This window comes from Aptenodytes forsteri, unplaced genomic scaffold, assembly GCF_000699145.1.
Source record: "Aptenodytes forsteri isolate BGI_AS27 unplaced genomic scaffold, ASM69914v1 Scaffold109, whole genome shotgun sequence".
Classification (NCBI taxonomy): domain Eukaryota; kingdom Metazoa; phylum Chordata; class Aves; order Sphenisciformes; family Spheniscidae; genus Aptenodytes; species Aptenodytes forsteri.
In genome coordinates, this window is record NW_008794431.1 from 2720845 (window position 1) to 2733557 (window position 12713).

The following is a 12713-nucleotide window of genomic DNA, read 5'->3' on the forward strand; positions in this document are numbered from 1 at the left end:
ATGAGGTCTCCCCTCAGCCTCCTTTTCTCCAGGCTAAACAACCCCGGTTCCCTCAGCCGCTCCTCATAAGACTTGTTCTCCAGACCCCTCACCAGCCTCGTTGCCCTTCTCTGGACACGCTCCAGCACCTCAACGTATCCCTGGGACACAAGTAACAGGGCAAAAAGTACAAGGTTTAAATTTCAGGAAAACAGGTTAAGGTTAGACACGGGGGGAAGGGGAAAACTTCCCAATTACGAGAATATTGAAGCAGTGGAATAGGTTGCTTGGGGAGACAGAGTATTGATCACTGGAAGTCTTTAGGAATGCCTAGACTAGTATCTCTCAGGGCTGACAGATGTAGAGCTGATCTGGCTGTAGGCGGGGAAGTGGACTAGATGACCTCTCCATCACTAAAAACAACTGGGAGAGTTTGAGCAGAATAAATTACTATTTTATATTACGTGTTCAGGAAAACGTCTGCATTGTTTCCTGTACTCTCCTCCTCTTTGCCTTTGGTAGGGACGCAGATTTTTGTATGTCAGACTCCGAGTAGTTTAGAACATATTGTATATGTTAGCACATATGGCAAATATATTCCATGTAAAAATATATAGAGTCAACCTGCTCATGGTAGCAGGTGTGAATGGTTTTCAGCTACAGTTGTCTGTCCTTTATAATAGCTGAGTTGTTTGCAAACTGTTCTAGGCAGTCCAACTATTACACCAAAATATTTGCTCTTAAGGTTTCTATTTTCTGAGATTGTGAGTAAATCCACCAGTAGATCTGCTGGCAATGCTTTATAGGCAAAAATCACCTATATATTTGTATGAGACAGTAGGAGGTGTCTAATCAATACACAGGGGACCTGCATGCTGTTTATGGATGACCGATGGCGCTGGTTCTACGATAAACTCTTGCCGTTGTCTGGCCTGATGTCCTGCAGCTAGCTTTTGTGCTCTCCTTGTGGGACTGCAAGTCTGCTTTACAATTACAAGTAAAACCCAGGTTGCTACAAGACATTGCAAAATCAGGTAGTGAATTGCACAAGACTTGCCTGCTGTTTCTAATTCACCGCTTCTGAAAAGACCAGACCCTACATTCACATCCATGTACTGTACCTAGAGCTTTCCCAATAGGTGATTCTCAGGGTTTTTTTTCCTTTTCTTCTTTCTGCCTCTTCCTTCATAAGACTAACCGTAGTTGGGTAGAACTGCTAGAGCCAGTTTGTCTTTCTGTGCAGCCTGTAAATAAATAATTTACTCGAAACAATAATCTATGTTATACTGTAGTCCATGAGTGTGTATAATTCCAGTATTGCACTTTGTCAGAAAGTCGTAATCAGTTGCAGTACACTTTATCATGTTGAAAAATTACGGAACGGGTACCTCAATAACCTGATCGAATCCGTCGGTACGTACACCGGTGTGCACACATCAAACTGGGTCAGTTCACTTTTGCCATGCTTAGCCATATGTCTTATTTCGCAGCTTTTTAAGTGTAGAAGTGTTCTACGCTTCACAGCCCTTGTATTTCTCGAATACTTTCACGGCTAGTTAAGGGTCCTGTGTGTATGTTTTTCAGGATGTTATTGCCAGTATGAGCAGCTGGGTGATTAGTAAGAAGCAAAGGCCGGTATTACGCATGTATATAGTGCCAAGAATTGGGGCGATACTATACAGAAAGCAGCAATTGTACTTGACCATTAGAATTTCCTTTTTAATCATTAGCCAGAATGCATTACGAGGCAGGTAAATAAACTGTTTACTGTCAGTCATCCATAAGACATAAATGCCTGTCATAGGACAAAGTAAAACTCACTAATCTACAAACAGTACTGCAAGTAATTTGTAAAGATGCTCTGGTTTTTCTTTCGGTGTGAATACAGCTGCTGACAGTCTTCTCGGAAAGAGGGTAATATTTCATCAACTGAGCAGCAGGAATTGTCAATTTTATTAGAAGTGAAATTTACCTTCTCTTCTTTTATTGTGACCTATGCCCCATACGCAGTTTGGAAAACGAAAGAGGAAAAATTCAGCTACTGGCATACGTCTGTCTTTGCTGAAGCTTCTAACAGTCTTTAACAGATTTATCTTCACTGGCTTCATTCTTTTAAATGCAAATTGGAAACTGTTGGGGGGACATCCTTAACGGATTATATTCTGCCAGCCAGCCCCTGGATTACTATAATATACAAATGAACATGTGTCTATAAGCTCATGAGGCAGTGGAGAGCGAGGTGGGGTATTTGCTGTCACTTGTGAGAATTTTGTAAGTACAGATGATTAAAAAAATGTGGAGTTTTGCGTTTTGTTTTCTATTCTTAGACATTTTAAAGCTTTTATGTTTATTCCATGAGCAGTGGAAGTAGTAAAAACCCCGTTGCATATAGATTTGTGCCCTCAGGTATCTTGCAATGGCCTGGGCTCCCTTCTGTAATGCCAGTATAACATAATTCCTTCCCCTTTTGCTGTCGTGCAGCACCTCCAGCTCTTAACTGCCCTAGAGAGCCTTCTCCTTCCCTGCGTGTCCCCCAGCAGTGGGCTGGGGAGGATGGAGCTTCTGCTATACCTGATTCGGAGCTGGCAGAGGCAGCATCAGGTTTCCACTTGCTGGTTAGGATTTTTGCGAGGTCTCTGTGTGTGATTTTTAGGCAAAAATCCCGCTACTTCTTATGTTGCTGACAAAAATTACTACAACGTGATGTAAATACAGTTGGCTTATTTACAGTTTCACTCTGTACTTCATTTTCTGTATTTTCTGATACAACATAAATGGAAATGAGTGTCTTAAAAATTACATGGTAAACTGCTGTGATATATCGTGTTGTAAACCACCGATAAGAAGGAAGATGCTTGTTTGCTTTTCCGAAGATTGAGACTAGCGTTTGAAGAATTGTCTATTTTGTTAAACACTAGGTACTGAAACTCTTTTTATATGTGTGTGTATATATATATAAAAAAGATATCCATCCAATATATATAGGCATATTCCTCCATTACTTCAATCTTTAGATCAAATGTGCAAATGAGCAATTTCCTGTAAACTGTACGAGGCATTCGGATCTCATGCAGAGGACAGCACTGTGTTCTCGCTCTCATGTAAGGTGCATGTTTTATGAGGTTCTATTGGCAAACTTTTGCCAATCGAATAATAAATTCAGGTAAAACTCGATGTAACCTCGATTGCTGATATCAGTTGATCCGCTCCACCATGTTGCTAGTAATCGCCAAACCTATTCATCCATGGTATTATGAATACATTTTTTCAGCATGCGTTTACAATCCTCAAGGAATTACTTCAATTCCAAGGAATTACTTCAATTCCAAGGAATTACAATCCTCACGGAGTTTGCGGCTATTTTCTGTTATTCTGTGTGATTGCCTACTGGCACTACCGTTTCTTGTGACTCGGAATAGTGGCATTAATATTAACTTAACTGTAAATATCACGTATTAACTGTCTCACTGACAATGAATATTGCTTTCCTTTTTGAAATGCAAATGGTCTTTAGGAAAGATGATGTTCTGCGGGGATCTCAGCAGGGAGGTGTTGGTGAACTCAGGCAGGAGAATGCCAGCTTCCTAACGTTTTAGAACTCCCAAATACAGAGCGGGGGAGACAGATAAGCTAAAGTAGAGCATAAGGGCAACCTTACCTGCCAGCAATAAACATCACTCGGAGCACTTAGCACCGTTCTTAAAAATCCACTTGGGATGTTTGCCTTACTTTTCTTGTGCTCGTGTCCTGTAGTGGTGTTTTTGAACTTGCAGCACTGCCAATGGGAGGTTGTTCTTTCCAACCTGACAAAATGCAACAGTAAAAAAAAATACAGCCCAAACAGCGGATCCAGCCACTGAGTGATGACGTTGCACATGGTCCAAACCAGAACAAGCACACAGCACAGTGCCATTCTCTTGGTACATAAGAAAAACTTACGCAGGCAGAGCGGGAGTAGGGGACGATATACGCAGCATAAATTAGCTGCAGTTGAAATGTGCTGCTTGCGTGCTCGGGGCTAATACGGGTCCTTTCTTGCTAGCCAGCCCGAAGCAATTTGTGTGTGGGCCGAAGTGTATCCCTGACCTGTTCGATAGCGTTGGCCTGGTGTAGAAGAGAGTGTGCGCCCCTGGGCTGGGGGTCTGCCGGGCTGCGGTGGGGTCCTGCTCCCCTGGGCTGTTCGGAGCGCCGTACCACTCTGATTGCATTTGCACCGTTTCGGAGGCTCTCCGCAGGCTTGGCGAAGGTAGCAGCGAAGCTTGGAAGAGGACAGTAGGCTTTGCTCCATATAACACTGGTGAAAATGTTACGGTTTTGGTCTGCGGATACAAAATCAGTTTCACGTTCCACCTTTGCAAGAGCGCAGGGTACGTGCCCGCTTTCGGAATTAATCCTGAAGCTGGCTCCCTAGCTGTAGCTTACAGAGATTGTTTCCTCTGAATAAAAATGTTTGGAGGCATCTAACAGTTTAAAATGAGGAGGAAAAGTTAACCCCTCAATAACTAAGGAAGGAAGGAGGGGGAAGAGGCTAATTTAATATGCAGGGGTTAGGAATATGACAGATAACTGGTGAATTTGCTCAAGGAATCTGGTGTAGAAGCATTTGCAAAAAAGCAGGATGAGAAAGCAAGGAAGGCTATGTGTGGGACAATGATATTGTCTGCTTTTTTACAAAATTCCTTCGAAAAGAGCAGAGTTTGTCAATTCCCGACGCAGACCTCTGGGATGGTTCTTCTTGGCATCAGCGGCTGTAACTGAAATACAAGTGCTAAACTATAACCTGTTGGCAAGAAGGGGACACAAAAGGCATTTTGTTAAAGAATTGTCATACTGATGTAGAAAAAGAAATGTAAGAGCTGTAGTAGTAGTAGTTGAGCAGATTTCCAAATCAGTCATTTCTATCATGAAATTTGAAGTATTTCATGTTTTGCTAAAAGTAGCAGCACTTGGAGTCTGAAAAATGGGGAGGGTGTGTGTCTTTTTTTTTCTCCTTGCTGCTTCTGGCTTGCTTAGGAGATGAGTTTTATACGCTTGTCCTGTGTGTTTGTCAGTAGTGAATGCTAGCAGCTAGATAGAGAAAAGGGAGCCCTTTTAGGGATAAGCTACAGTCACGCTGTAACAGGCATCAAACAATTTAAGTGGGGACATAACTGAATTTCCTGTACACCAGAGACAATCAAATAGGAGGAACACATTCATAAGAAACTAGGATTTATAACTTCTTTTGCTCCTAGAACCACTCATTAGTTGTTATTTGGCATGTGTGTTTGCCTTTTTTTTTTTTTTTTTTTTAGCAAGTATGTGCATTCCACTGTGACTGTCTTTTCAGCCTTTGTGGACAACGCTGCTATCTTTCTACTTTGTTCTGTTGTGTCTTGGTATTTTTGTGGATCCAATCTAAAAATCTCAAGGATAATCATAAGCAGAACTTCAGCATAGCCTGTATATATTCCTTCCATGTGTGGAAAATCATGTTTGCGTGGGTTCAGTCGACACGGTAGCAATCCTGAAGAATTCTGTGGGATGGCTCATTGTTCTGAGGACTCCTTATTTGCTAGAGAGCGTGCAAAACATCTTTGCTCTGCATAAATAAGTCATTACATTACATTGCCATTAAAATGAATTCCATCATTTAAATTTCCTAATTGTGCTGTTTTCTCTAGAGATTTTGTATTTTTACTAGTTAATTTTGTTGTTTTAAATCACGATTTCCATATCAGAAATTGTCTGTAATGATAACCACTTTTATATCTGTATTGAATATAAAAGTTGAAGATAAAGCTGTTATCCGTTCAGAGGGTAAAGAAAATCAACTTCTAATCTTTTGAGAGGCACTCTGCAAATTAAGCAATCTGTTAACAACAATCTGTAGATGAATCACCATTTATGGAAGTTCTTGTAAGACATTGTTAATTCCGTGTTGATTCATGTAATTTTCCTATGCAAGCAAGAAATTGTAGGGGAGTGGAATTACTAAGTCATATTATGGAGGTAAACATGACGTGACTTCTGGCAAATTAGCACAGCACTTACCGTCTCTGAAGTTTTGCTATTATGTTACTTGGCATCCACTCTGAACTCGAGAGAGAGAAAACGTCTAGGAAGAGCAGAAGTTTATCAAACAACTTCTAAGGGCACTTTAAGAGAAAGCCTTATCAATGTCTTGTCGATGCCACGCTCTTAATAATATTGCTGTAAGCTGGGAGAAGTCATTGTGCCTCATTTCTTATATGCATGTATATATAAGTATACGTGCGTATATTTTTCCTAGTGGAATTTAAGTTCTGTTAAGATTCAGAAATACAAGTATTGTGAAGTGGGTAAAAGCAGAGCACAGGGAGACAAGGCTCTGTGGAATAGCTTTTTAGGAAGCACCGTCAATATGCTAGGACTCTTCCGCCTGGAAAGAAATGGCTCGGGGAGGCTGTGATAAAGCCAGAAGATTACAAATGGCATGGAGAAGGTGAATATGGCATAATTGCTCACTGTCCATTCCAGCACAGAAGCAAAAGGGTTATCAAATGAAACAAATGGTTTGGATTTAAAACTACAAAAGGAAGTGATTTTTTTTTTCCCCACGCAGTGTGTATCTAAGCTGCAGAAGGCCTTGCCGCGGGATGTTGCGGATGCCAGAGGCTTAAATCGGTTCACAGAAGACTTGGACAAACCTGTGAAAGCGTGGTCAGTTAAGGGATGTTAAAGGCAAAGACTGACTCTCCGGTTCAGAAAGTCCCTGGAAGCACTGTTTGTGGTGGTCCCTGAGAGTTCTGGGAGAATGTGGTTTAGTGCTTGCCTGGTGCTTACATTATTCCTTAGACATCTGCTTTCAACCCTGTTTGGAGGCAGGGTGAACCTTTTGATTTGACCTACTACAGCCAACTGCTACATACGGCAGGAATTAAGGAGAATGATTTGGGACTCTTTCCCAGACACGACAGTTAGCTTTTCTTGGTGGTATTCCCAACAGGTAAATACTGACACAAGAACGTTGTTGGATGCTCCTAAGATTTTGTAGGCATTTCGTTAGGGTCACACAGATTTTAAGTGAGATTTTAATTTAAGATACCATTACCATTTCTTCATATCTCGTAGTAACATTCATACTCGAAAAGTAATTTCATATAGAGAACTATGTGAAAATAAAATTGGTTTTGATAGAAAAAGAAATGTTGCAGGGAAAATGCCTTGACGTAAATAGCTGAGGGGGCAAGGCGGCATTCTGGTGGGGGAAGGGGTAGAAAATGTGGTCATTTCCAACTGCCTCCTTTCATTGTGGGATTGGCATCACTTAGGAAAGTAATTTTAACCTTATGGCTACTTTAATTTCCTGTTCTGTAAATTGGTAGCTGCTTAACTTCCCAGCTTAGTGAACAGTGATTTTAGTTGTACTTCAGGCATCTTCTGAAAGAGTAACTAGCTGTGGAAGTACCAAGAAATCTCAGTAGTCTTGTGCATCTGGAAAAAAAAGGGGGGGGTGGGGGCAGTGTTAAGGATTTAAAATCCATTTAATACCGAATACTTTCAGAACGCAAGTATTTTGTACTTCCTTTTTATACCTTTGGGGAAACTTCTCCAAGCGTGATCACGTAGTTTGCTCCGCTAGATTCTGCTGTTACTGTCGGACATGAAAGGTGCACCACTTTGTTTCCGTTTTGCATTTTTCTCAGTCAGAAAACCAGAAAATAACAAACATTCCACTAACAGTGCTTACGAATAATTTCTGAAGTGGGTGGCGTTCTTCCATTAACAGGCAAGATTTGCCTATATGCCAATTTAAATGCTTAGCAAGTAATAATGTGTTGACCAAAGTCTTCTGAAGATGAATTTGTTCAGTAAAACAAATGAAGAAAGAATATTATGGTCTTGAGTAAAACAAAAAATACTTAAGACATGCATGGCTTCTGGACACGTGCAGACAACAAATCTACAAAAGAGAGTAAACTCTTAGATATGTATTTCTCTCACCTCATTTCATTTTCTGAATCTTTTTACTATAAAGTCAAAGTTTACTTGCCAAATGTATTTAAAAGTAATTTAGTCGGTGAAACTTCCAGGCCTAAATCATTATGAAGTTTCCCAAAAAATAGTAGTGTAGCGTGGAAATACTGGGTAGACGCATGACAGTTATGTAGTAGCTATGTAAAGATACATGTAAGTGCAGAGTGGAGTACCGTTAAGGGGGGCAACAATACGTGCAAATTTGAGATTTTTAGCTGTGCAATCAGGTGTGTTGGTATAGATGCTGGCATCCTGAGGATGCAGACAATCCTTTTCCAGTAATATGAATTTGGCAACTTCAATATAAATAAAAACTAATACATCAAAGTCACTACTAAATGCCTCGGTCTGCTACTAAATTAATTTGCATTTCATTTGTGAAGGTATGGTTCTTTGTAAAACTGTTATTCATTCAGACTTGAACTCTTTGAGTTATGATATTTCATGTGTCTTTTATTTAGACTTTTGTTTCATGAGCAACTATTGTTTGCTATTCATTTCTGATAAGCAATAACAACTTTGTTGTTGTTACAGAGACAACAGTAATGAAGTTCTTAAACTTTAGACCAAGTAGCTTCTTTTTTAGTGAAGCAACATTTTTCCAAGTCTTGCAATGAGCCTTGAACAACATTACATCATTTTAAAATACTGTTATAAATTATAAGTTCATTAAAAAGTAATATTGCCTAAGCAAGAATTACATCACTGACTGTTCAAACTGTCTCTATTTCTGTTAGTTCAGTTTAGCTCAGTATTTTCTGTGGTAACTATTTTAAAAAATTCCTTAGACTGTTTGAAAAATAACTTTGCATTTTAAGTTGATCATAGCTTCAATTCGAATGACCGTATGATAGTCAATGTATCGTTAAATGTCTTTTAAAATACTGATTTTTATGTTCCTTACAGGTGCATTCTGCTCCCTCTCTTGGGAATGAAGCCCCCTCAGCAGAGCCTCTTCCTGCTCGTAGATTCGGTTGACGAGGGCTGTAACGTTTCCGAGGGTGAACAGACTTCCACGAGTTTATCTGGAACAATAGCCGAGCTTTTAGCTGGCCACTTTGAGTTCTTCCCTTCCTGGCTGCTCCTCCTGTGTTCTGCCCGCAAGCAGAGTAAAGCTGTTACAAAAATGTTTACAGGTGAGTAGAGAGCATAGGAATTGTTTGTTACCTGAGCCTGTAACTAGGACGTAGTATTTACAAGACCCTCGGTGATGGTTGAAAGCACTGATGCATGCTTAGTTCTAAAAAATGACAATCACAAAAATGGTAATTCTAAAAAACACACATTTCAGTTTACTGAGGACTATAGAAAGCTTAAATCAGCCAAGTATTTTAGAGGTAAATTATGTCTTCGCAATACATCTGGAAAGTATATGGCTGCTTTGAGTTTTCCTGTTGCTTTGCTAGTTTTAAGAAGCTTTGAAACAGTGTAGGTGATGTGGAAGTACGTAAGTATGTCGGCTGTATACACCCATTCCTTACAACCTCAAAAGATTTTTTTTTTTTTTTTTCCCCATGTCCCATTAAAATCTCTCCCCTTATTTTCAGAAAGCGGGGAATAACCTTTGAAGGTGGAACTTGAGAGGGGAACAATGTAGATGTGGATTCTTGGAGTATGCTCTTGGCAAAGGTTGCACAGTAAAAAAAATTCTTTACAGCTTCTTCATCCAGGCTTTACTGTGTCTGAGATCATTTCTTCACTGTAATGACATTGTTACTGGAAGTTCTCTGAAATGTAGTAAAGGGCAATATCTAGACAGGATTCCAGGCCTATGTATAAAGCCTGTGTGTATTAAGGCAACAATTAGGACAAAAATGTGATTATAGAACGTAGACCCATAGGCTTGCTCATTTCCACAGTGGCAAAAGGTCAATGGGATAATTGCATTTTGGAACGAAGTACTGTATTAATCAGTGGCAGACATGAAGATTGGTATTTGGGAGTATGTGAGAATTAAAGGAAACTTTGGGGTAGCTTCGCAGGGCTCCTTTGGGCGTTCATATGGGAATAGTTTTGTCAAAACTTGGCTGATTAGCTACATTGTCATTGCCAAAAAAACAGACAAAACTTTCTTCAGAGCAGTTTTATTTCCTTTCCATTGAACCATATAACGTTTCAGACTAGTCCTAAAAAATTGCTGTTGTCTTCTAAGTATGTTTCCAGATGGAATTCCTGACAGGAAAAATCAGCAGAACTAATGGATCTGCCTTTAAAATAAATTTAATTTAAATGAGTTAATTTCTTATTTCCACAGAGAATGACTTGATGAATAGCATAAAGGAAGTTGGCTTCTGATATTATAATCCCATCTTCACTGTGGAAAAGGTACAGCAAAGAAAGAATGAATCTCAAAATAATTGGACACAAATTGAGAAGAAACGTTAGGGTCTATTTGGAGGAAGTGGTGGGTTTTTCCACTATGAAAGAAAACTGTGACATTCCAGCCAATGTGACGGTTGCCTGCTTAAAACACTGTTGGATGATTTTCCTTTTTACAGCCAATGTTCAAGTTTGTGAAAGGTATAGTGAGGATGTGAGGAGCATGGCTGAAGCTTCTGTTAACTTCAGATACCTTGCAACTTTGTGTTGCAGAACTTGAGATAATGGTCATTTCTTTTCTGGTTCTAGCCTGCAAAGGATAGACTGTCATTAACACTTCTACTGGGGCAAACTCTTCTCCTCCTTTGTGGTATTTGAATGTTTACTTTTAGCTGAGCCAATTTATAAAGCTATTTAACTGGTCGGCAGGCAGAATTCAACATCAATGATGAGTATTTTTTTGCACTCATGACTGAAGAAATAGATGGTGTATAATGTGCGCTGCACTCTGGGACGCTCTTGTACTGAATTTCTGATACTTCCAATACATCCTGACGATGCTCTTTTTTGGGTGGCCGGTACAGATGAGAGTTCTGCAAGCATCTCCCTAGCTAGAAGAAGTGATGACATGGAAGAAGGAGTCCAGTCTTTCTCATCCACTGTCATCTTGCCGCTGCCAGTGGTGAATATATCATCCCTACCACTCTAAGAATGGGAAAAGGAGGAGGGGTGTTTATTCTGGTCCTCTTTGTTCCTTCACTTTTGTTGGTGACTTATTGATGAAAGTTGAGTAGTTGTGCCTGCATCTGCTGCAGCTTGTGTTATGGGCCCTTCTGTATTCCCAGATTCTGTAGTAGCACAACGTGCTACAGATTTTTCCCCTTACTCAGATTCTCAGCTTTCATTAATTAAAAAAAAAAAAGGTTTTGCCTCTTGTGGCTGCAGAGACAACCTCAAAAATATGAACCAAATGTAAAATGATGCCTGCATGAGTCTGCGGTCACCCTCCACAGTGAGCAAAAGCCAGCCAAGTGAGTAAAAAAGGAGGGGAACAGATAATGTGTGTCCTCCTGCCTTCTCTTGCATGTGCACTGTCACCAACTGCCACATCATGCCTTGCTTTTCGTATGGACTTTTTCCCTAAACGTAACTATTCTGTCTTGCGCCCGTAATTACCCACATTATCTCCCACATCATCGTTCGCTGTCATTTGACGACCAGTATGGACAGTCAAGCAGCTACATTAAACAGAGTCTTTCCAATCTTTCTATTATAATGTTAGAAAAAGTTTCCTTGTATTTCTAAATAACTGAAAAAGCCCTCTAACCTGAAAGTGGCAGAGAACATACAATTTTATTTTTTTTTATGCTTCAGCTAATTAGCTAATGCAAATGCTTCTTCTAAAATGAGGCTAAATCTTGAAAGCATAGCAGTTGTTCTTACAAAATTAAATTCCTTTTTTAAAGATCCATCATGTTCATTTAAAAACTTTAGGCTTTTTAAAATCAGGCTATTTTATTTAGATACGTTTGAGTGAAAAGCAGATACCTTCTCATTAACAGCATAAAGGTAAATAGAGAAAAGTGCATATGTACAAATGCTCTAATTATTGGTTTAAAGAGGCTTTTTAATAGGCATTTACTTAATTTCTTCTTTTTTGCTACACACACAAATCAAATGTCTGTGGCATCTGGCTTGATTATACCCATCAGTTAAACACGGACATTCTTCATCCAAAGAATTCCTCCTCATGCGTGAGGCATGAGTGCACCGGTGTGGTACAACCCGTGCAGATGTCACGTCTCAGGGGGCCGTAGTTTGTGTAAAGTTAACGTTAGATACTGGAAAGATCCTGGAAACTAGAATAAAAAGAATCAAAAGTGGACGTGGAAGGGTTCAGTTTAGCCTCAGAGGCAGCTTAAGCTCCATTCACCCACTTATCCGTAGGCAAAAGCAGGCAGTCTCTCATTCATTTTTCACTCTTCTTTTATCTATCATTCAGTTCCGGCCAGCCAGGTGCTATTAAGAGCCAATATTTATCCAGACTCATTCTGGTTTAGAAATCCTGGGAGCATAACTCTTTCTCATATTTCTGCTCTTTGCTGGTTCTGGTCTGAATAGATGTGGAAGGTTGTTTTTCTTGTAGCCTTTCCTACAATTAAAAAATAAGCAAAAATGTGAAAAGTTCAGAGAAATATAGTAAAAAATCACAACCCAGCTTCTCTGCACCCAGAAAACTCGTACTGTTTGGTAATTGAAGCTGCTCAGGTAGTCGTATTGCTGAATCCCCAAATCAAATCAGTTGCCTGATTTGGAACGGAACCTTTTCTCATCAGCTGCCATTCCAGAATATAAATGGTGTGAGGCCACTTCAGGAGAGATTGCTTCAAAAAAGGAAATCTAAGTTGTCCTCTGAG

The 12713-nt window shown here is 39.8% G+C and overlaps 1 protein-coding gene across 1 annotated transcript in view; it reads left to right on the forward strand.

Moving 5' to 3' along the window:
* Positions 1 to 12713, forward strand: part of ANKRD50 (ankyrin repeat domain 50) — a 42829-nt gene that overhangs the window by 16215 nt on the left and 13901 nt on the right. The window contains exon 2 of the mRNA XM_009289499.2: positions 8884 to 9113. Within this exon, the coding sequence (XP_009287774.1) occupies positions 8884 to 9113 (230 nt within the window). The remainder of the gene's footprint in view (positions 1 to 8883; positions 9114 to 12713) is intronic.